Here is a 24,647-nt window from a genome sequence, read left to right as displayed (position 1 = left end):
CAAAAACTTTTCTTATTACTATTTAAAAAATCTACTTTTAGGGCCGCATCTGGCTCGCGGACTGTAGTTTGCCAACCCATGTTCTTAATTTTAATACTTTTATATCACACTTTTAAAAATTTAAGTAGTAAAGAAAATCTTGTTTAGTATATATTTTTTTAAACAAAGTTTGTTTTATAAAAGTATTAAGAAACATTTGTATTAAGTTTGCTAAAAAAAAAATAAAAGCTCTTTCTCTATGTTGTAAGGTTTAAAAAAGTTTCTCGGCACATTAATTGTTAGAAATAAATTATTTTAAATTAATTTATAATCATAGCATAAATTAATAATTTTATAACGGTTTTTATATAAGTTTAATAAAATCTACCATTAACAATAGCAAAACAACAAGTTAATACACATTAAAAAAAAACTTGTGATTTTTTTCAAAACTGGAATTAATAAATGACATTTATAGAAATAATTTAACTTTCTTTAAAATATATATATATATATACTAAAAAAGTGCAGCAACATAAGATAAATTAAAAGGGAAAATATTTTAATTGCTGTCCCTCATTCACATAAAATTTCACAAAACGTTTAATTCAACAAAAGCTTAAGTTAAAACAAATCAAAATCATGTGACTTATTAAAGTATTTTCTCATACTAAAAAAGCATAAAAACTCATGGTATTATAATCAATCAAATTGATTTTCTAAAAAAAATTGTGTAGTATACATAAGTCTAAGAAATATATTTAAAAAATTTAAAAACGGCACAAAGTAAAATTAATTGTATTTTTTAGAAAGTAGCTGTAAATATAGGACTTGAAAATATTTAAATAGTGGCAGCCTAAAAAACTTATGTTCAATTAATCAAAATGAATAAAGACACTAATTACGAAAATTTTCACGTAGTTTCAACCGCAACTTCACAATATTAAAGACAAATGTGTTTTTATTAAAAACTTACAACTCTCATTAATGTTTGTATCTCAAACAATTCTAATGCTGACGAACGACTGTGAACAGCTTTAAATTGTTTGAATAGTTTGTAAATGTTCTGATCAAAAACTGCAGCTTTTTTTTTTGCTTCATTACCAAAAATGGAAAATATTTGATTTAAAACGTTTTGGAGACAAAAATAGAAAAAATACACAAGTCTTTGTAAGTTACGTTGTTAAAAAATAAGGAGAATTTTCAAGCATGTAATTTTTTTAAACATATTTAATAAATTCAAAAATACATCTGATAATTTTTTTATTTTATAAAGTTCAAAGTTCAGAAATTGGTCTGCAAATGATCAGGGACGAAAATTCCGGTGTTTATCGTCAGGCTCTTGTTCTTTATTGTGAAGAAAGGTCGTACCGGTCTCGGGAATTTCCCTGCATTGAAAGTGTGCATGAGGCGACCAGTGGCGCCGTCGAACAACAATATCCTGCCGGCTTCATATTCAAATAGGACTCCTGTAAATTTATTTTGCATTTTATTTATAAAAACAAGCATACATTTTATTTGTAAATTAAAAAGGATTACTTTAAACTTATTTTGTTTTGAACTAAAAAAAAAACTATTTTTTTCTAAAAGCTTGTGTAATATGTTTAATAAAATAGTGTGTTAATTAAAGTATTACTTTAACACTTAGACTGTAAAAACAATTTTTTTTCAAAGTTTAAGTTCAAGTGTGTTTGAGTTTAAAACAATAGAACGTAAGTATTATTATGATAAATTGTTAATTAGTTTTCTACCTATTTTCTTTGGAAATGGAATCGGAACATTCAAAATTGTCTCAATCTTGTTGGTTTTTGCCGTCCAAACAGACATTTTTCTGTAGATCATGTAGATCATGTAAAGTTATTGCTTTATAAACAAATTTTAAATACATTAGTAACATTTATGCATCATAAAGTTTTGATAAGTTTAATTAGTCTTGTTAAAAAGTCAACACTAAAGTTTTGTAATAAGTCAAATTAATGAAAAACTTCTCAATACAAACTAGCTTACTAAGTCTGGAACAAGTATTTAAAAAAATATTTACATAATTTCAAAAACAAAAAATCCGATTGCAAATGATTAAAAAACAAAACCAGCAAAAATAACAGCGTATAATACTAATTATAAAAACTTGTATAAAAAATTACTCAATATTTTCAAACATAAAAACAGCTCAAAATTCATTATGTTTTTAAAAAAGCAAGTTATTTTTTATGCGGTTAGCTGAGACTAGTACCAGTTGTTTTTACATTGTTATGATTAAACAAAAACAGTGTTTAATTTTGTTTTTGTGAGCTTCTTTTACTTAATAAATTACCTATAGGTTTAAATTAATTTACTTTCTTGAATTGTATTTAATAGTTAAAACAAATAAACTTAATTTCTAAAATATTAGAAAATGTTTAAATTAGTTCAAATAGTACTTTTATTAACATTTTCAAAATAAAAATCAACACATTAACGTAGTAGTCATATCTTTTAGTTATTCAGCACGAAAATAGTTTAAAATATTTCTTATTTTGTTAAAAAATATTTTTAGTAAAATTACAGTTTTGTATTTTAAATTTTAGAACTAATTACCATACTTCAACTAAGAAAATATTGCTATATGTAGTTGATAAAAAGAAAAACTTCTTTTAATCAATCATGTTCGTGTACAATATTTTATTCGTTTTTTTTTTTCAAACTTACCTCGACAAAGTCCACGACTCGAAAAAGCTCCCTTTAGTCAGGTCAGCGACAGAAAAATCTTCTATACATGCGACCCCTAACGAATAGAAAGTTGACTGGCAAACTACTACCTGCAAAGCATAGAGATTTAAAATAAAGTATATTTTTAGAAAGTTTACAAGTGTATGATGTTAACTGATATACTAGTAGAAGTTAAGTAAAGTACAGATTATTGTATTGACGATTTATTTTAATTTTTATTACCTTAATCACAAGTAAAAAAAATCATTCTAAGTTTAATTAAATTTACTTTTTTATGTTTCTCACAGTACGCACAGTAATGTAAAAAAGATTGAATTTACTGTGCACAATATCTTTTGTGAGTTTTAATCAAATTTCAATTGAAAGAAAAAGCTATCTTTAAGTCGATTTCCTTTTTATTTTATACTTTTTTAGATACTGACTTTAAAAGTTCTTGGCAAATTATCGTATCCTTTGTACTAAAAACTTAAAACAACTTACTATAAAAACCATTTATAGACAAATACAATGAGTTGTTTACACTGAACAGTATTAGATTTTTTGGAAATATATTTATAAACTACTTAAACTAAATTTATTTTAATTAGTATAAATAAAACCTCATCTGCAAAAAGTGATATAACAAAATTTTACCTCCCAGTAATGTCTCCCGGTTTCTATAGAAACATCTCCGGTGATGCATGAAGGTGTGACGTCATTCTTGTTGCTAAGCGATGACGTAACGACGCAGGTGTACCCGTAATTCGTTATTCGCAGCTTCTTGCTGTTTTTCAACAACTTCTGGTCGAACCGAAACGGTGATCCTGAAATTTTCATTCAAAGTTAATTTTAGGTTAAAGCAAAAATTAGACTGTACCGCACTACCATCAAAAAACAGTCTGAAACCTGGTTTCGCCCCTATTACGACTATTCATCCAAAAACTATAGAGGGGACTTCGAACTTTCTCAGACTTTTTCTAAAACTGTTTCTAAACGTGCTTTCTGCTAGTTGAAGGTTTTCAGCAACTTTTAAAATTAGATATTCAGATACATAACAATTTTGTACATGCGACGCAGACATGGACTGATGGTGCGTATCAAGGACGAATCACACGGACTAATGTTTGCTGCAGTTGGTGAGCAGTTTTGTGCTTATTGAGTGTAAAAATGTCCCAGCTTTGCTGAAGTCAGTTAAAATGACTACTTGTTAGGTTAGAATAATTTTTTTTTTGTTAACGGTTAGTAGAAAATTCAAAATATTTGTTTTAAACCGTAAACAAGTTAAACCTTTTAGTGCAAGAAATCACCGTAATTCAACGCTTTTTTCGAGAAAACAAGATTAAATAATTAATCTCTTATTCATAAGGACTTATCAGAAAGTTTTAAATAGTTTAGCAACCGCATGCTACTGTTCAACATTTGTGATGAATGAGAAACATTGTATTTGGACAAGACTATCAAAATTTTAAAGTTGATGAATGTTTATTACTTCGAGATAATCTATTTATATTTTAAAAGTGTGTAAAACTAATTTTAAGCTCAATAACAGCAGAACAATCGATTAAATTCGATATTAACTTAAAAGAAACACACAAGTCATTTCTATGACCACAACTGTCAAACAAAATGAAAATCGTACTTTAATATACATATAAGATCATGGTGTGTAAATAAATATAAAAATATGAACAGAATATTACTGCAAAGTTTAAACAACGGTTCAGTGAATTAAAACAAACTAAACGTTTTTAATAGCCTGCATTAGCATTGCAAATATTTTCGAAAACTAAAGCCGTTTGAAATGGCCGAAAAAGTAAATATTTATTCTTGTTTAAAACTACGACTAGGGTAAAACAAAACTTTTATAAATAAAATTCAATATTTATTTTAACAGTTTATTACAAACAAAACAATGTTTCACTCCTATACTTGCATATAGGACTCCATAATGTTTCCTTAAAGACATTTAAGTCGAGAACTTTAAATTGTTTGATTTAAAACAAGTTACATAATTATAAATAAAATTCTGTTAAAGGTGTTTTAATTTTTTAGATTTTCTTTTTTAAGTTTAAATAGTTTAAGGTGAAATTTTATTTTTTTCACCTTGTTTATTTTGTACTTTTGCCACTCTAAGTTTGAAAACTAAAAAATGTGCTTAAGAAATAAAATCACTTCCGATTACTAACAAGTTTAACATTTTCTTTAGCTTTTTAAAGTAAAAAATAAATAAACAAACAGTATTTTACTTAAACGCTTATTAATAGAAAATGCTTGGTTTAGCGTTCTTTCTATTTGTAGGTAGCACATTTGTTATGTAACACCTTAAAATCAATTACTCATTTTTAAGTTCAAAACTTAGACATACAAATCTATACTCAAACAAAAAAAAAATGGAATAAAAATTTTACAACGTGTTCAGAAACCACACTTCCAGACGCATTTCACAACTTGATATCAATTATAATAAAGCATTCATACGTGTGATTATTTTGTTCAAACATTTTGTGCATTTATTTTGTTTAAGTAGTAGGCTGGTTCCATACTCAGCAAATATTTACCGTCAATTCAACACAAAGAGTGAACTTCACACTTTTCAAAAATTTCACATGCCTCAAACTCTTTTTATTTGCTTTCCATTTTCTGTTTATTGGAAACGCCAAGCCACTTCTGAAGTTTAATTTCAGACACAAAGCTTTCTGTGTTATTTTGTTTGTACACAAGGTGTTAGGAGCCTAATAAACATTTCACAACGGTTTCTCAGATTTTGGTTTGTTTGGAATTTTATGCTTAAACTTCTTCCAAAACTTTATTGAATATTTGCATTAGAGTAATAAGCCATGAGTATTGAATTACATGAGTTGTTTCAATCAATAAAACCAGTAAAAACACAGCTGAATAATGATACCCTATTCTGAATAAAAAATAAATTAGTTTTTGTTACTTTGTATTTATTCAGACATTAAGTAAAAAATTAGGCCTTTATGATACTAACAAAATTTTTAGTTAATACTTTTGTATATCCATTCTAACGCTAAGCTCAAATATATAATAAAATAGCAAAAGTGAGTAAAATAATTAAGAACTTTTAAAGTGACCAACTTTGAAAGATTAACTCTAACTAAAATTTCGAGTGTTTATTTAAAATAACTAAATCATTTGCAAACTAAATTATTTAAAACAAAAAGTAAGCAATATTTAGTTAACTATCTTTTTATTTTTTGTAGCATAAAAGTTTAACTTTCTAAATTTAAATTTAAACACCAACACATTTCGACAAACCGAGTGTTTTTACTGAGACGACGTCGCTGTATGAGGACCCTGCCTTGTTTATTGCCCTCACTACGAACAGGTACCGCGTACCACTCTGTAATCCGTGAACTGTGTAATTCCTCGCTTTTATGTTCGGCAATATCTGAGTTTTCATAAAATCAGCTTCAACGTCTTTAAATTACAACTGTCTCATTGAGTTTAAATCGAATATACAAAGTACTAAACATTCAAAGTATAAGGTTGTTACATATAAATATATTTTGTAATTATTAGCTTTTATGTCTTTTAAAAAGACGTGTTCTTTCGGCAATACCTGAGTTTTTATGAAATTAGCTTCAATATCTTTAAATTACACGTTAAACTTGAAACGAAACTATAAAACTTACTAGCATTAAATATTCATACAAATTCATATAAAACATTCAAAGTATCATATAAAGCTACATATAAACATACTTTGTAGTTACTTGCATTTATATCAGGCAACACCTAAGTTTTTATAAAACTAGTTTTAATATTTTAAAATTGCATTTTCAAACTTATATTACACGAAATTACAAAATAAACTGTAATTAAAAATTTATAGTGCAAAATTGTTACATCTTAATAAGCTATGATACTCCTTGTATTTTTATTAGGTAATACCTGAGTTTTTTATGAAATTAGTTTTTGATACTTCGTAGCTATTAATTTACATAAAGTGTCTTTTGTATGTAAAATTGTTTAAATATTAAACAAGAATTAAAATTGTTACACATGAAAACAATGTGTAATTCCTTGTTTTGATATTCGTCAATACCTGAGTTTTTATAAAATTAGCTTTAATATTTTGAAGTTATTAGTTTGCATGAAAAGTTTACGTATGTGTCAAATTGTTTGACAAAACGTAATTAGAAATAAACACTCAAAATATAAAACTTGTGTATATTAAGATAATGTATAAGACTTTAGTTTTATGTTTGGTAACACCTAATCAGTTACAATGGTAAACTTTATTCTAAATTAATTATACGGAATTAGCTGTACATAAAAAAATCTTTATATATAAACTTTAAACTATAGAATTTGCCGAATTTAAAAAAACAGTGCTTTAAAGTTACTGCTTAATTTTGCGTGCTTAAAAGGCTGTACTATTAAAGATAGAAAATTAAAAGATCTTGATTCATAACTGCTTCAAAACTAAAGATAAAGTACACATCAAATAAGAAACATACAACTAAAAATAATCTCAAATAGCTTTATTCATTTACTGATATGGTTTATACAAATTAATTAACTGATTTTTTTTTCATTTAAACAAACATGAAGTGATATTCACGCAACTTTAACCATTTACTTATACAAATGCATATTTCAAAAACTTCCGCTTTTCCTTGAAGTAATAATATCAAAAGGCAAAAGATCTTACCATCCAGTTATTCTGGTTTCTCTTCTGGGAATTCACCGCGAACGAGCTGTCGATGGCGTAGTGAACCTCGTACAACGCAGACTCGCTCCTCATTGGCTGGTTGCTGTCGATGCTCGATCGCGATTGGTTCAAACTCGTGTCATGTGACTCGCTCCACTGCAACGTGATCTTGTCGTGGCTCTGAGAGCACAGATGCTCCTGGATTTTCGGCGAGGGGGGAGCTAAAACAGTACGCTTATGTTTGTTCTTTATACTATAAGGTGAAGCTTTATATTTTATTTAATTTTTATTTTTACTGAATACGTCATTGAATTTGAAATAGTTTTAATTTTTTATGTTTTGCTGGATTTGAAAATAACCTGGTTCCGTGTTGTTTACTGTATGCGTTATTTTTCATCTTGTAAAAAGTTTTTAAAAAATGTTCTAATAATCATAAACTAAGAAGAATACAGTTTTTTGATGCTATGCTGTTAAGTAGCTAATTCGGATAATAAGCTAAAAACCAACGCTGAACGATTCTTATGTTTTCAAGAAGCGATCTTTCGCGAGTGAAGTCAACAAAAAAATTGGTGATTCTGATATCGAATTTGGTGTTTTTCACTTCATTCGCCTTTTTAATTGATTCGTCCAACCTGAAAGTTTATTGTTTTAGTAACTTTTATTGAGTTTAGAACTGTTTTCTGTATGTTTTAACTTATAGTTTAAATGTATGTTTTAACTTATAGTTGAAGTGTATGTTTTAACTTATAATCTGGAGTATAATATTAAATGTCCTAAAAAAACTTCAAATTTTTGTTACACAGAGTTTAAAACATCAGTATAAATTTACAAATGAAACTTAAATTTCATTAAAGATATTCATGCATGAACATAGTTTATATGAAAAAGTTAACTTGACATTTAAGTTTGACATCTACTACAATCAAAATTAGTTTTGAACTAAAGTAATTTGTTGTTTGTTGAACAGTTTTACTTAATACAGATTTTAGTTACTTAGCTTGATTGCAAAAACAATTAGTCATGAAAAACAACTTATGAAATAAAAATAGTTTCTGTGAGAAAGTTTTTTCTATGACTAATTTTTTTTACATGTAAATTAGAGAGCTCATAAAAACATAAAGCTTTATTGAATTTAAGAGTTTCTATAAAGTAGCATAACAAAGTCTATAAATGTATTACTAACTTGTTGAAAGTCATTTTGTTCATATTCGGAGAAATGTGTTGATGTTGTAGTTGGTAGTTTTTTCTTTTGGTTTGTTGTATTGTAGCTGTTACGTTTTCCATAACATCACTAACGTAAGCTGCCTCTTCAGACAGGTAGTTTAATTTTGACTCCTGTTGAAAAAAGTTTATGTTTGTACGAGTGCTGAAATATTTAACAGTAGTTTAAACAGTTGATAGAAGTTGTACACTAACAATAACTTTAGACTTAAAACGTTTTACTAGACTTTAACTAGTGGTAATTTTGTATTACATTAATAAACAGGTAAATATATTAATTAAAAAAAAGAACTTTTCTACAAATGTCTATAAGAAAATTAAAACTTTAGTAAATTGAAAAAATGAGACTATTCAAACCACCAAAACATTTTTAAATTGGGATTTTTTTAATTACAAATATTAATAATAATTTACAGTACTTTATTTGATCGGAAATATTTTTTTTAATGTTTTGTTTTATAAATTACCTACCTAAATTTATCTATATATTTTACATACTAATTTAATTTTTTTTTTTTTTCTAACCAAATTTTAAAATATTTTATTTTATTTAGTCGATCTCACCTTAGCTTCTCGAACTTTCATGTTCATCGCATCGAACTTGTCATTGATGATTCCGATCAAAATTTCCCTTTCCTTTTCAAGTTTCCTTTCATGGTTTTCTGCTGTTTCCTAAATAAATTTTATTTTTATTAACATATTGACGGTTTAAATTGTTATCAAAAACTGAAATCTAGTTTTTTAAAGAGAAATTTCAGCATGCATTTAAGAATAGCAACTTAAAAAAGGCGAAGCTAAGTTTATAATAGTTTTTAATGGATCGTTTTTAATTGATTGGCATTTTAAAAATGATGTTGTAAAAGCAATATGCTCTCATAGACTAAAGTTAGATTCGCTGCTTCTAACTTACAGTTGTGCTACTTCTAATAAGTTAATTTTAAACATATTGATCAGCTTTTAATGGATCGTTTATAAATGATTGACAGTTTAAAATGATAGTAATTATAAAAGCAACATTTTCGTATATCATATACAAAAATAACTGCTTAAAATAAAATAATTGTACTTCATAATATTGTAAGTTTTATAACTTAACTATTAAAATAGTGCTTGAGTTAAACTATAATATTGTATTTTTTACCTGTACTTTTTTGTAGGAATCATTTAATCCTTTCTGTATTCTATTGAGGTCGTTTCTTAAATTTGCAGCAACTGTGATCTTTCTATCAATACTGGTCTGAAAGTTTGTTTAAAAATAAAGTATAAAGTTAAAAATAAAAGAGCTACATTTAGTTATCAACAAAAGAAATTATAGAAAGTATAAACTTGTTTGTTGTACCATGAAAATTCACCTCAGTCAATTTTGTTTAATTGAAAGTATTAGTTTAAGAAACTTGAAAAAAACTATGTATGATAACTAAAAAAATTACTTAATCCTTAATAACTTTTGTTTGTTGTTTAAATTTTAAGACAGCTATAACTGTTTCTTTAAGTGAAAAACTTTAATATGTAGTTATCAGTATTAACTTTATTTTGAATATGTATTCAGATGAAGTTATTGTATACGTACAAAACAAACTGCGTTTATTTTTTTAAAATTTTAGACTTTTGTGTACCAGCGTTTGTTTTTACAAAACTTAATTAAAATTAAATCAATCAATTATTGTTTTACACACAGACGCTTGTAATGTTTAGCACTTGTCAATAAGGATTTCTCACATGCAAAACGAACCGCATAAGTTTTGTCAAGCTTTCTTCTAACCAAACCGTTAAATTCTAACCGAGTGTGAAAAGATTTTTAATTGTTTTAGTTTAGCGAACATGAGCGTGTTTACAATACAAATACGCAAGCCGATCTATTTAAAAATAATGTTGACGAGTATAAAGCTGTTTTCGTGGTCAACTAATGGGCGAATTTTTAATTTAAAGTGTTGAGAACATTTTTATTTAAAAAAAGTATTATTAATAAATGTTGTTGTTGTTGCTAAAAACTCACAAAAGATTAATTAAGTTTTAATCATGTTAAAGATTTTCTTATATGTAAAACTAATTTCTTATGTAAACAAACAAATCAATTACCTCTTTTTTTACTACAAAACAAGTAAGTTTAATACTTTTAAACCTAAGTCTTCCAATAAGAAGTTTAAATTGCTATATATATTTTTTTTCTATTAAATATAACTAAGGTAATATTTAGTTTTTCTTTGTGTTACTTTGGTAAAACATGTTTAATAAAACACTTTTCAAAGGTAGTTTATAAACTTCAGAAACAAAAATAACCTTCTTGTTTCGGGACCATTCCTGCAAGTTGGTCATTTTGTGGCCGTCGTGTTTCGGGGACAGTCCACAATTTTTGCAGAGAATGAGGTCACATTTCGTGCAATAAATCTCAGCAGACTTCTGTGTTATGTTTTACTTTACTTTTTAATCAACAATTCATTTTATTTAAAGCTAGATTAAACTTATTTTTATTAACTAAAATGTTCATGCAGAACTATCATATGTCTAAATAAAAGCACATTTGTGAAAAGTGAACTTGCTTCAAATAAGAAATAGCATAGGGTGATTTTTTCGTTAAGAAGTACATATGTCATTAGCAAATACACACACAGGCACAAATGGAGATTTAATTGGCAGATATGCGAGGGCTGGAACAATTTTACAATATTAAATTTACGTATATCTCATTTAATCTTGTTATTCTATACGAGCTACGAATAAATAACTTTTTTGTGCACTCGATGACTTAGAAGCTTTTGCAAAACATTATAAAAGTAAACTATTCTAATGAAAGAAAACAAAATGACTTTCAATGAGTTTGACTAAAACAAGTTTAAGTATTAATTTAAAACAGGCTTGTTTTACTTTGTGTCATGCTTAATTTTTATATTCACAATTGTTTTACTTTTTACGTAGACATATTTATGTTTGATAATGAACAAAGTCGTAAAAGATAAAAAATAATTTTACTTACTAGTTGAACACACAGTGTAAAACATTGTTTAACATAATAACCTTTTTACATTTTTGTTTAAATAACTTTCAAGCTATCTTTTAAGTACACATTTGTGCTTGCGAAAGTATTAAAACATTAAGCCTGTACCAATCAATTACCAATTAAAGCTTCTCTAAAACCTTTTCCTTGTTTACAAAAGATCTCATTCGAACAAGTCGCAAAGAGGTGAGTCATTTAATTTGCACTTAGGCACACACCAACTCTCAATAAACATCCACGCGCGCAGCTGTGCAAATGCCGACAAAATTTCACCCAGCAAGCACGCAGCAGAGCGAATTGAATTCAACTTGAAATGCGGGCAAGCTTCGACTTAAAATGCGGGCAGATTTTTTTCACCGAGACGTGTTCAGTTCGCGGCGGGTCGGATTTTTTTTTCAACGTTTAAAAGCGCGTTGAGCCTTGTTTATTTACGATTTCTATCTTTGATTGATTTTGTGTTGCGGCGCTCTCCGTGCTGTTGTGCTGAGCTTTTTATTTACGTTAAGGCAACAGCGGTCCTACTGAATAAAGGTTTGTAAAGTTTTTTTTCTGTTAAAAGGAATTTTCGACTTCATTAGAGAAAACAAAGTTGTAATGCGGTAAAAAGCATTTCAAAAATTCTTTTAGCTTGTGTTAAACGATTTTAATAGCTTTTAATACTATTTAAAGTTAATTGAAAACACTTTCACTAATGTTTTTAAATAAACGGTCTTTCATTTTAGCTTTATTCTAATGTTTTTCGAAAAAATCTCACATTTTTAAGGATATTTAAACCTTAAAATTTACCTTTTATAATCAAATTATTTCTTACAGTACTTCATCTGTTTACAAACTTTTAAAAAATAGTTTTAAAATTGTTTAAAGTAAACTAAAACGGAAAAATTAAAAATTAACATTTAAAAAATTACTTTAATAGAAACGTTTAAAAAACTTAGCTAAAAAGTAAAACTGACGTCAGCATGATTGTAGCAGCTCAACGTCATCACGTTGTCTTCCGCTCGTGACGTCAGTTCTTCCATAACATCATTCGTGACGTCATCGTTACGTATCCTGCGCATCTTGTGCTGGTTGAAGGGGATTTTGTTGGGGTGGGTGGTTTTGAGACACTGGTGGCAGTAGAGCACGCGGCAGGTGAGGCACAGGTGCGTTGCCGTGACGACCTCGTCGCAAAACTGGCACTCGTGAGCTTCCGATTGGTGGGACTCGTTGATGCTTGCTTCTGATTGGGTGCTGAATTTTTTTTTTTGAGTTTATGAAATGTTTTTAATCCAGTTGGTATTCAACTCACAGGTATTAAAAAAAAATTGAAATCTTATATAACTTTTTTTTGTTTGATTATAATAAGTTGTAGTATATATACACCAACGTAATGGGTAATAATTTGATTAATTAGAAAAACTATTTCTCTATACGTTTATGTAAGATTAATAAGTAAAAATATATAAGTTAGTTTCAAGGTCAAAGTTGATATAACAATAGCTCCCAATTCAAAATAAATTAATTTTACAATATGTAAATAAAAAACTTATAAGGCAATTAGCACTGACATATTTCATTTTAATTAATTTTTGGCCATAAAACGTGCAGTCCATGCATCAAAAACAACTAGCAACTTCAAAGAACTACTAAAATTTTAATCAATCAACCGCGATGATAGATTGTTTTTCTTGCTTGATATTAAATATTTTAAACTAATATCAATTTGATAAGTTTTGTCGTATAAAAAAACTATAAAACTAGAAATCTTTATGCGTACTTAGTTTTTGAGTTAAACCTTTAATTTAAAAACTTGCAACATCAAATAACTAATAATTGTACAATATATTCAAAGTTTCTATTTTTATGTTTTAAACATTTAGGTTTTAAAAAAGACATAACAAAGAACTACTAGAATGTTAAGCGCATACCTTAACAAAAAAATAAAACTCAAACAATCACAACAATTATTCAAAAATAAGCGGCTTAGAAGCAAGTTTTCATATACAGTCGCACATAACTTTCACACTTACAAACGAAACTCACAAATATTAAACCAGGAAAAAGTGCCACAATGTTACACACACACACATTAAACAGTGTTCACAAAAAATAATTCACAATTGCAACAATCATCTGCAAAGTGAGCGGCTTCAAAGCAGGGAGAAACGAGACCACCCACGCAGCGGGTGCACCGGCCAGACACGAAACTTCAGGATTTTTATATCAGACTTCTGCAACAAAATTGTAGCTGACAACTACAATAACAAACATTCGCGTGCTGTGATGCGACTTTTGTGTCAAAGTGTAAACAAGGGTTTTGTGAATAAAAGCTCAAGAAACAGTTTGAACGCGAAAGTTCTACTTAAACTTATTCATTTTCAAGTACATTGTTTAATGAGAAAATCTTTATATTTTTGGATTTTCGCTATGATACGCATTTGTGCCAAAAAATAAACAACCCCTTAACCCTTTTAACTGAAGAAACAGTTTGTAAGCAAGATTTTAAGGATTGTGTTTTTTTATGATTTTTACTTAAGCACGGTGTTTGATGAGACGAAGTTTCTATTTTTGAATTTTTGCTGTGGTACGCAAAACTTTTAAGTCGAAAAGTAAGACAAAAACGTCACCATTTTAAAACAGGAACATATTATTTTTCAAAGTGTAGTTTTTCTTATATACATTTAAGACCAATTTTCAATAATAGTTTTTTTGTTATTGTGTTGAAAACTAAACAGCCCCGTCAGTTTTTTTAGCTGAAAAAAAAGTTTAACTGCGACGATGTTGCAAAAGTTCAGTTTTTTCCCGATTTATTTTTAAGTACAGTGTTTAACGAGAAAATGTTCATACTTTTTTGTCGTGAATAATTCGGACCGTGCAATCATACAATAGAAAACAATTTATTTGGCGAAATCTAAACCTGGTATTTTGTGTGAAAATTTGCATGATAAACTATAATGATGTGTTAAAATTGATAAAAATAACATACTATTATCTAAAATCTATAGACATAAAACTGAATTAAAATGTGGCTAAAAAATCAAGTTCAAAAAATATTTTTTACTGATATTCAACTTTTTTTTGTGAGCTTTACATCAAACTTTATTTTTTTAACAAAATAAACATACGTTTTAGAAGAAAAATTGATTTGCTTCTATTATTTCTATCTATTTTGATTTACTACAAACATTTGCAGTAACTACAAAAAAAAAACGATTTTTACTAATAATGTATTCTCAAATGTCAATTATAAACAGCAAACATTTTGAAAATGATTAAACTAGTAATGAATGATTACCCGGTAATTGTTCATTTAATGTAAGTTACACCAGTTTCTTTTTAATTAGGCATTAACCAAAACTAACATTTTTGTAATTATTTTCGGTATTTTAAAGGCTTCATCAACTATTTAAATATACGTCAGGTGTTTTTTTAACGAAAAACAACTTTAATTAAATATATGTATAGTTGTATCAAACAGTTGTTAATTATGAAACTAAATTAGAAAATTTGTAAGATTTGTTTTTAAGGTTTTAACTTTATAATGAATAGTAAACCTCAGCAGCTTTTTTTTAGTTCAAAAGAAACATTACATACTATTTTATGAAAAAAAGTTATGCATCAACTAAACTACATTAAACTAAAAAGCTTCGACAAAACTCACATTTTTACAAAAATTATAAATTTAAAGTTAGTAGTGAATTTAACTTTATATCTTTAAACAAATTTATTTGTCTAAATATATATTCACTTTTGCTAATCACAATCATATTAAAAGTTAACAGTAAACAGTAAAAAATAAACAATTCAACTAAAAACTAACAAAGTGTTATGGGCGTTCAAGTCCAAGCCCTTCTTGAGTTCCAAGCTTGTGACGTCATAGTTACCGCTCGAGACGTCATAGTCTTTTCTCGTGACGTCATAACCGTCCTTGTAGCCGCGGTGCTGCCTGACGTCCAGCGAAAAGGGTAGATTGCACGCGGGGCAGCTCAAAACCGCCAGTTTCTCCTCGTCGCCATGGCAACCGTCGTACATGGGGACCATCTTGTCGACGCACAACCCGCAAACAAAATGTCCACAAGAGGGCAGAGAGAGCGCCCCTGGCTCGTCGTTAATAACCCCCTGGCAACTGCAACAAATATTATCACTTTCGGGGATTTTTGAGCCCTCGCTGCCCGGCGACGGGCCGCAAAAAGAGTTGGTGTCCGAGGCGCGCCCTAGTGACGAACCCCTGTCGAAGGAGGGGGTTGCGTTGCTAAGCGAGCCGTCGCTGGTGGAGTCCCGGTTGTGGGGGGCGGAGGTGGGGAGGGGCGAGAGTTTCTGCGGGTACAGGGGCTTGGGCCGGATGATCTGGGGCGGGGGCTTGTTGTCATGGAAACCGGCCTCGTAGCGGTGAGGGGGCAGGGTTGAAGTATTGTAGGGTTTGTTGTGGTGGGTTGCTATGAAGGGGTTTTTCGGGGGAGCAATTTTGTAGATGCTTGGCTGACTCATCTGAGTTTTCCTTCCGTCTAAATATTAAGTAAAATTAATATTTATTTCCTAAATAATAATAATTAATATTAAGATATAAAAAGTTATTTTGAATAAAAGTGTAAAGATTTTACACAATTGAAACTGTTATAGAAAAAACTACACGATTTGTAATTGAATAAATTTGAGTGTCAGCAGCTAAAAGCAAAATATGTAAAAAAAACTAAAAGCTGAGTATCTAACATTCTAAAAATGTTTACAATTGAGCTTTTATTGTGATTAATCGTAATAGCTTGTAAAAGAAAAAAAACCGACTAAATTGGCTAAATTGAAGTTTAAAATTTAGTTATTTTTATAACATTGCTAAGATATGTTATGATTTATTAAATTAAAATTTTTAAGATATTTTGTAAGTCTAATATATTTTATCAGATTTGTGAAGTTTTATTGGTTTATTAGCGGTTTACCAGGATATTAAATTGAAAAACTGCCGTCAAATAAGTAGTTTTAAATTTGTTGCAATTTTAAACTTTCACTTTTATTTTTTTACATTTTATAATACAAAACATTACATTGTTAAAATAAACAAAATGTTGAAATTGTTTAAATAAAAACTGGTTTAGAATGCTAAACAATATATACATGAATATATTATTTTAATGAAAAACACATTTTTTGTATTTATATTCCTTTAAGGTCCGACAAGTATTTACAGAGTTTTCAAAGTTTAAGTATATTTTAATCATAAATACAAACAAGATAGACCTTAAAAACAAACTTTTATACAACAAAACCTTTATTTACTCTGTACAAAAGTTTCTTAGATTGTGAACTTTGCACTAAATTCTCAAAAGCCTAAAATTTAAAGTTCAAACACCACGATATATCAAAAAATAATTTTAGAATTGAAAAAAAAGCTTTTAAAGCGATAAAAGCTGACTAAGACAAAAAGTTTAATTTGTTTTATAAACTTGTCCAAATAATAACATCGCCTTGCTTCTTGCACTGGTATGAACTGAAGCAAGTCAGAAAATAAATAAATAAATTTAAGTCCGTCGAAGCATAGTGTTTACGGATGATTTAATTTTTTGAATAAAACCGATCTCTGCTTGTACTTGTGATACGATTTAAACTTTTTTAAAAGTTTGTTTAAACTCATCTTGCAAGACTTCGGCGGTTTGAATTTATGAAAACAGAAAAAAAAATTGCAAAAACTTAAATTCAGAAGTCTGAAAGTTTTAAGTGTAGTTTTTTTAGAGTAGGACAATGAAATAAATAAATAATTTGAAAGAAATAAATTAACTTTTGTAATGTTATCTGATTTTACGCTAAAATTATTTGCAGTTTTTTTAAGACATAAGTTTCTCTATTTGTACTAAAATAACAATTCAAGGTATTTACACTTAAATAAAGAATTCGATTAATACCAACACAACTTCAAGTTAGATTCAAGTTATTTAATTTAAAAAATAGTTTAATATGAAAATACTACTATAAGACTTGTTTTAATAATTTAAAAACGACGACTATGAAAATCAATAACGTCTTACAGCTGTACCCGGAATAAAAATAAAATAAATAATTCAAACTCACTGTAGGTTTGGTGCATAGTAACCGTTTCTAGTATTGATACAAAGTTTTGAAAACTTTTTTATTTTTTCAAGACTTTTAAAGTTCCAGACAGATACGAATTCGTTCAGTGCTTTCTGAAATAAAACATGAGAGGCACTTGAAAAAGCTCAAGAGAATGTGTGTTTACTTTTATGACGTCACAATTGTTCTGTAATAGCTATTTTTAAAAGGGGTAAAAATGTTCTTGAAATTTGTGTTTTGAGTTGTTGAGTTGTTGTTAATCCTTATGGAGAATTTTAATAGATGTCTGGAAAAAAAACCTTTAGAAAGTTTTTTTGTAATAACAAAAAATTATATTTTTTTCATAGTTGTTAAAAACTTAAACAAACAATTAGATAAGTAGATTGTTAATTTTAAAAAAGTAACAGTTGATAAAAAGCTATTTATAACTTTGAGTTTGTATTAGTTTTATTTTAAATGCAAACTTTCTCCAAAAATCATTTTAAAACCTATTACTCGCCAATGAAAAAGTACGTAAGTTTCTACATAACACAAAATACGACCTAAACTTTCGCAAAAAATAAATACTAAATAATTTAACATTTGTAGTTGTAGCTCAATATATATTAGGTTTTCATTTTTCAAGCCTTACTTTTGTAACCGTTAAATAATCAATCAATTCTCAGTATGAACATTACGTTGTTTCTACTATTTACACAACGTAACATACAACTAAAAATAGAAACACTAACTAAGCGTTAATATTAACACCTACCGTGCTCACTATTGTACCGCTAAACACCTGTGCCGTCTTAATAATTCTATCCAAACTTCAAGAATGCTCAATTTAAAATTGCAACACATACTACAAAGTTTTCACCTATTCTAAAACAAAACATATATACAAACGTACACACTAATTGCACATTAGTTCTAATACACATCAAACTAATTTCTAAGCACCTGTGCGCGGCCAACGCTCAACCTACGAATGGGGAATGTTTATCAACAAATGCAGTCGTGCGCGCCCACGCGTGACCATCGCCTTGAGCGAACGCACGCTTTTTTCTTATTATCAACCAAACTGCTAATTCTCGCCTGTCTCGCAGTCGGACGGCAATTAATCACTTCTTAGACTTGCTTGCTGCTATGCTGATAGATATGCGCTAGAATAGTTTGTTGTACTGTTTTGTTAAAACATTTTTTAAGTTTAAGAAAAAAAATTAAATGCTTGAAATACACATAACTAGTATAAAAAACTGATTAAAGTTAGTATTTTAAATTGATTTCAAACTGATTATGCGTCTTTCGTTAGGATTTGTAAACATAGTTAAGAATTTAAAAAGAAACAAAGAAAAGTTGTAATATGTTTTTATTTCACTTACACTTTTTTCTACTTACCAAAAAAACTGCCAACTCTCGCTCTGTCGAATGACAATTAATCATTTCGTAAACGTTCAGAACTCGCGAGAACTTGAGAGTTTGTTTGCTGGCAAATAAAACGCCAGCGCTTAATCAGTTATTTTTATCTCGTTCAAGAGCAGTTTTGTGTTAATCAAAACTTGCTCGTTGATGTTTTTAAGGAACACCATCGAATTTTGTTGTAATGAAACTATTTTGTAGATAATTTTATGCATTTCATGCTAACTGCTGTTTTAAGTATAAATGTTTTTTTGTATACAGTTTTTATGTTTAACTACCGCAGCTTTTTTATGAACTTATGCTATTATGTATACACAAGAATATTTGAAATTCAACGTAAAAACATTACAATTTGAGTAAAGGAAAAATAATTTATTTTTAATTTTAATACTGTTAGTAAGTAAAACTTGTTTTTTAATTTGCGATATTATTTTACTGATTTTACACCTAAAGTTTTAAATCAAAACCTTATACTTTATATTTAAAAAATTAAACATAAGCATGTTTACATTATCTTTATATTAGATACTCTTTTAAACGTTACACTTTATAAGAGATTTTTTTAGTTATTTTGATAAACTTCCTTACTTATTAAAGCTAATTATAAGTCTTCGCAAAAATATTTGTGTATTAAGTGATCGATTAATTGATTAGTTTTTCTGACGTAAACAAGTACTTAGTTTAGAAAAACAATAAATAAATTGTTTTTATAAAAATTGCTTTTGTTTATAACGGCAAAAACAAAGAAAACATTAAAAAAAATATATAAAATATAATTTAATCAAAAGGAAATTGAGAAATATTTACAAATAATTCCCATATAAAGCAGAAGAAATGTCTAAACTAAATCAAAGTCAATAGTTTTATGCTTATTGCAGAAGAAATAAACAATTTTATAATTAATACAAATTTAACAATGCAGTTAATATTTATATTAGTATGTATTGTCTGTAGAATTTTATCTGTTTTTTATTTTTTTTTTAAATATAAAATATTTTTTTTTGTTTTTCACCAAGACTATAACTTTTTAATAACACACAAGTATGTAGTAAACTACGTATTATAGTTGTTGAACTACAAATACTACGTTTTACTTTGTAAAAAAATGTACTTTTCATTGTTTTACAAACTGAAATTTTCAAAATTAACTGTAGAATCTTCTTCATTTAAAACATTTTATAAGAGAGTTTATCTTAGGTTTTACATAAATCATTAATAAAAACTCAAATGTGTCTAAATTGGTTCGACACTGGTAAAGTAAAAATTTAAATTAAAGTACTACTTTAAATACACTTAGTATACGCCAAAAAGTAGGTGATTCTAAATTAAAAGGAGAAGTCGATTAACAAACTCACCTTTTGTTTCATAAAAATTAGTTTAACCAAAGTTGTAATCGTTCATGGATTAAACATAAAGTGTAAATTTAGCTCGCAACAGTTTAGTGCCATGACCCTGCACAGTGATTAGCTGTATAAGTAGATTAGTTTAGTTTTCTTTTGTCACGACTCACTGATTAGTTACAATTAACTTAACAAGACGTTAAAAGGTATTTGGTGTGCGATAATCGAAAGGTTTTTTTCGTGCACAGGTCCTAGAACCAAATATTTTGAGCGCTTTTTTTGTCATTCAATAAACTGTAATTAAAGCAAAACTCTAGTTTCAGTCTACAGAGAGCTTGTTATCTGATTTTCTAGCTAGTACTATCACAATTGTTTATACAAAAACAATAAAGCAGATGTCTTAATTACTTTAATGCATTTGAAACTTAAAGTGACGGACCTGCTATAAAGCTTTTAGTGAACTAGAGTAAATTTTTATTAAAACCATCAAACTTTTTGTAAGAAAACGTATTTTATTTGGTACTTAAATAACCTCACATATCACTTTTACTCAAAAAATAAGATAAAGGTTTGTTAAGTGTATATTAAAGTTTAAAATTAACTATTCGTATACTTTAATATAATTCTAAATAAATATAATAAGCTGTTATTAGTTATATTTTTATTTTGCATAACGTCCTGTAGTTCAAACATATTTTTTAGTCAACTTTTGGTATACTGTCATAAAAAACAATCAATCAAATTCACAAATAACGAAATACGCTCAGTAGCAAAGTTTATTTATTTTAAATTTGTTGAAATTTTTCTTTATAGATAACAAATTACAACAACACATTGGTATTGTACTATCTTAACAGAGTATCACACGCTTGCTGGGATCTTATCTGGCAACAAAGATCTCGTTTGTCCAGTTTTCAAGATAACAACTTTCGCAGTACTGTGTTTTTGATTGTAAATGTAGTTACGTCTGTTAAGATTGATTGCTGACAAAACAGATGCACCTACTTGTTATTTAAAAATTGTAAAAAAGTTCTATAAGTAAACGTAAGTTTACGAGTAAAATATTTTTCTGTTTACGAGGCTTATTTAGCACTATGAATGTTTAATCTGATATTAAGTAATTGTGATTATTCTTAATTGATTAATAATTTCTATTACAAAACTAGTTAGATTTACCCAACTGATCAATTATCGTATATAAATATGTCAATAAATTTGTTTAGTGACAAAAACTAACTTTGGTATAAAATATAGTGCTATAAAATTTATATTTTTTATGTATGTATTTAGAAGATAAAAATCTAAGGTTGTACAGTTTGTTTAATAATTATATCGTTTTTTTTTCCTGTATTATATTTTTTAATAGCTTGTTTTAAGATTATAGTGCTTACCGTGTTTTTAGAGTTGAAAAAAAAAAAAACTAACTTTATTAATCCTAAGTAGTTATAAAAAAACAAACTTTAATGTACTTAAATATTGTCAAAGCTTATCAGCTACAAACTGCTTACGAAATAAACCTAACTATGTGTACCTTAAATGGTATAAGTTTAATAAACAGCAGCTAAAAGCTAACTAAAACTAAAACTAAACCCTGATATGCTTATATTTGCATGCGTGAGCCTTCTGTCAGCTTTAACAGTACTGATAAAACTTATTTTCTGTTTAACAAGTTAAGTTAACCTTAAAGTAGTAACTAATCAATATAAAGTCTTAATTGTCAAATGTTTGAGTAAAGTGGGTAAAGATAAAAATTTGGTAAAATGGGTACTTACTTATTTGGATTTAAATGTTTGTACTACTCTGTTATTACAGTCTTTCGTTTGCTTTAATAAAATAGTGAAAAAGTTTCCCAAGCAGTACTACTGCAGCTGACCCCTTAAACCTCATACTAATTCAGATTTTTCTGTTACAATTTAAATTATAAGATCAGAACATCAACAGCAGAAAAAAAACATGTTGTGATTTACATTCTAATTCTAATGACTAAGTAACAGTATTGTATAAGACAGCGTCAAAATAGATCATTTAGTCTGATAGATAAAAAGCTTGCTTGCACTTAAATTCTGTTTTATACTACAACTGAAGTTTAATAAAAACAGCTTAAGTTTGTACATTGAAAAAGTTTAAAATAAAGTATCAAAAGTTTCAAATTGCATACTTATTTTATAACTTAAACATTTCAGTTGCTAAAAAATTTCAGTTAAAAAGTTTAATTCAAATGTTTAATGATTAGTTAGCATCTATTTTTATATTAATATAGTGAGTTTATTATCAACATTTATTTATTTATTAAGCTTTTATTTGAAAAATAAAATACAAGAATAGTATTGAATTAAAAACTTATAGTTAAGCGACAGTAAAATATTTAAGGTTCAATTCACACAACAGTCTGATAAACATTTTGCTTGGAAACGTCAGTTGGTAGTCGAAACATTGAGTAAATATTTTCCTGTGTGTTCGATCTGAACTGATTGTCTTGACGGGGTTTCACGAATCGTGAATAAAATATACAGGAAGTTAACACAACAGCTAGAATTGCGAAGATTGCCGTCGTGGTAGCTGCGACTATTATCCCAATTTGAGATGAGTCTGAAACCAGTTAGGGTTTTTAGTTTATTGATTAATGAAAGCTGTTGTAGTAGTATTTGCTTAATTTATGTTTTTAAGGTAGTCAAGTTTTTATTAAAGACTGAGAAATTTTATAAAAATTTTACATATTTTACATGAAAAAAAAATGAAATATAGAAAGCTTAAATTGCATAGTAAATTTTTATTATTTGGCACAATATTTTATTAAAAGTTTTACTAACTTAAGAATAGCTTTTTTTTAAGTTATGCAAAACAAACTTTTTTGAAAACTATTTGAACTTTTTGAAACTTATTGAAAACAGCAATAAAAACACGATACTTTGCATTAAGGAAAACGTTTAACTTAGAAAATCATTTTAAATTTTAAACTATTGAGCTAGAATAATAAAACTTTCTTCTATCAAACCTTTAAATAAATACTTAAGGCAAAAAATAAAACATTTCTACTTTACTTGAGTTAAACATATTTTAACTGTTTAAAATTTTATAAACCTTTAAGGTATCACCCACAACAAATATGATTTTTTTTACAATTTTAAATTGAACATATACTTATATATACATTAAAAAATGTATTAAAAAAAAAACTAATTAATTTTTTATACTCAAAAACTGATCTTAATTTTTTAATTAAAACATTGAAAAAAAAGTTATGTGTGATCTTGTTTTAAAATAATTTCATTGTTTTGTTTATGAAATGAATTATTTAGCTTGTTTTGCACTTTTTAAAATCAATGAGGATTACACTGACCAAACAAAAATTAAAAATGTTATCAATACTCACTTTCCGGTAAGAATTTTAAAGTAAAAAAATGTACTTGAATTATACTAGTTGTTCAAAAGTCAAAACTTTAGTATAAAATTCTTTATTCTCCACTCAGCTAACTTTTGTTATGTTTAGCAAAAAGTTTTTATTTTATACTTTTTAAAACAGGAACCATGTTTCTAATTTAAAAAAAAACAAGACCAGACGTTAAAACATCATCAATCATCAAGTAACCTTTAATAATTGCAACAAAGAGTTTTATTAATGCTTAAAATGACTATGAAACAAAAAGGTTAATTAATTATTTTTGTTGTATAATAGTTTTTAGCTATGAATAGAAAACCTACAACTTAGTTTAAACTAACTTATCAACTCTCTTACGTCAAAGTATTTATCTGTTCTAATTTAGTATTTGAAGCATACAGGTGCGAAGTCGATACTTCAGTGTATATTTACTAAAAACGAACTTTCAAACATTAAACTATAACTTAAATATACTCTAAAATATTTAAAAACTGTTTTAAATTTTACATAAACACTTTTTTCAACTCATTATGATTTTAATAGTCTCTAACTTTCTAGTAACTCAAAACAAACTTGTATCTGAGTTTTATTTTTTTCTGAACCAAGTTACAAGCTGAACAGAAAAAAACTTTTGAATGTTCAACGTATTTTATAAAAAAAGCAATTTTTGTGCTAATTTTACAAAAAATAGCTCAAAAAAAGGTTTTTTTAGAAGTTTGTGGTTAATCAAGTAGGAAAGCGACTAGTTAGCTTTTAAAAGTTGATAAGTTTTTAATAAGTCTTAAAACCACATAGAAAAAAATGTTAGGTGTCTTAAATTTTGATAATAAAAACATTAAAAGTGATTTTCAAATTGAAGTTGCAGTAATTGAGAAGCTTTGTATTAAAACAAAACTAAAAGAGTATATTATGTAATTAACAAAAATT

The 24,647-nt window shown here is 27.3% G+C and overlaps 1 protein-coding gene across 1 annotated transcript; it reads right to left on the bottom strand.

Moving 5' to 3' along the window:
- Nucleotides 1-720: 720 nt before the first annotated feature.
- LOC145843983 (E3 ubiquitin-protein ligase Midline-1-like) lies at nucleotides 721-17,879 on the bottom strand. The gene is made up of 14 exons (XM_082951286.1): nucleotides 17,601-17,879; nucleotides 15,361-16,045; nucleotides 12,515-12,791; nucleotides 10,847-10,966; nucleotides 9,708-9,803; nucleotides 9,131-9,238; nucleotides 8,529-8,680; nucleotides 7,853-7,977; nucleotides 7,346-7,566; nucleotides 5,947-6,079; nucleotides 3,322-3,491; nucleotides 2,668-2,777; nucleotides 1,731-1,810; nucleotides 721-1,448 (listed from the first exon to the last, which is right to left on the bottom strand). Exons 1-14 carry the CDS (start codon nucleotides 17,614-17,616, stop codon nucleotides 1,264-1,266), a joined length of 2,478 nt encoding a protein of 825 aa, XP_082807412.1. The 5' UTR covers nucleotides 17,617-17,879; the 3' UTR covers nucleotides 721-1,263.
- Nucleotides 17,880-24,647: the final 6,768 nt, after the last annotated feature.

This window comes from Thalia democratica, chromosome 9 (genome assembly GCF_965202585.1).
Source record: "Thalia democratica chromosome 9, ktThaDemo2.hap1.1, whole genome shotgun sequence".
NCBI lineage: Eukaryota > Metazoa > Chordata > Thaliacea > Salpida > Salpidae > Thalia > Thalia democratica.
The sequence above is the reverse complement of the archived record's forward strand: the minus strand, read 5'-3'. Positions and strand labels throughout refer to the sequence as shown.

Excerpts from the sequence above, each read along its gene's own strand:
- LOC145843983 (XM_082951286.1), bottom strand. Across the intron at positions 10,967-12,514 it reads GCTGCTACAATCATGCTGAC|AAGTCTGCTGAGATTTATTG; the intron begins GTCAGTTTTACT and ends AACATAACACAG. Across the intron at positions 6,080-7,345 it reads GAAACCAGAATAACTGGATG|ATATTGCCGAACATAAAAGC; the intron begins GTAAGATCTTTT and ends ATGAAAACTCAG.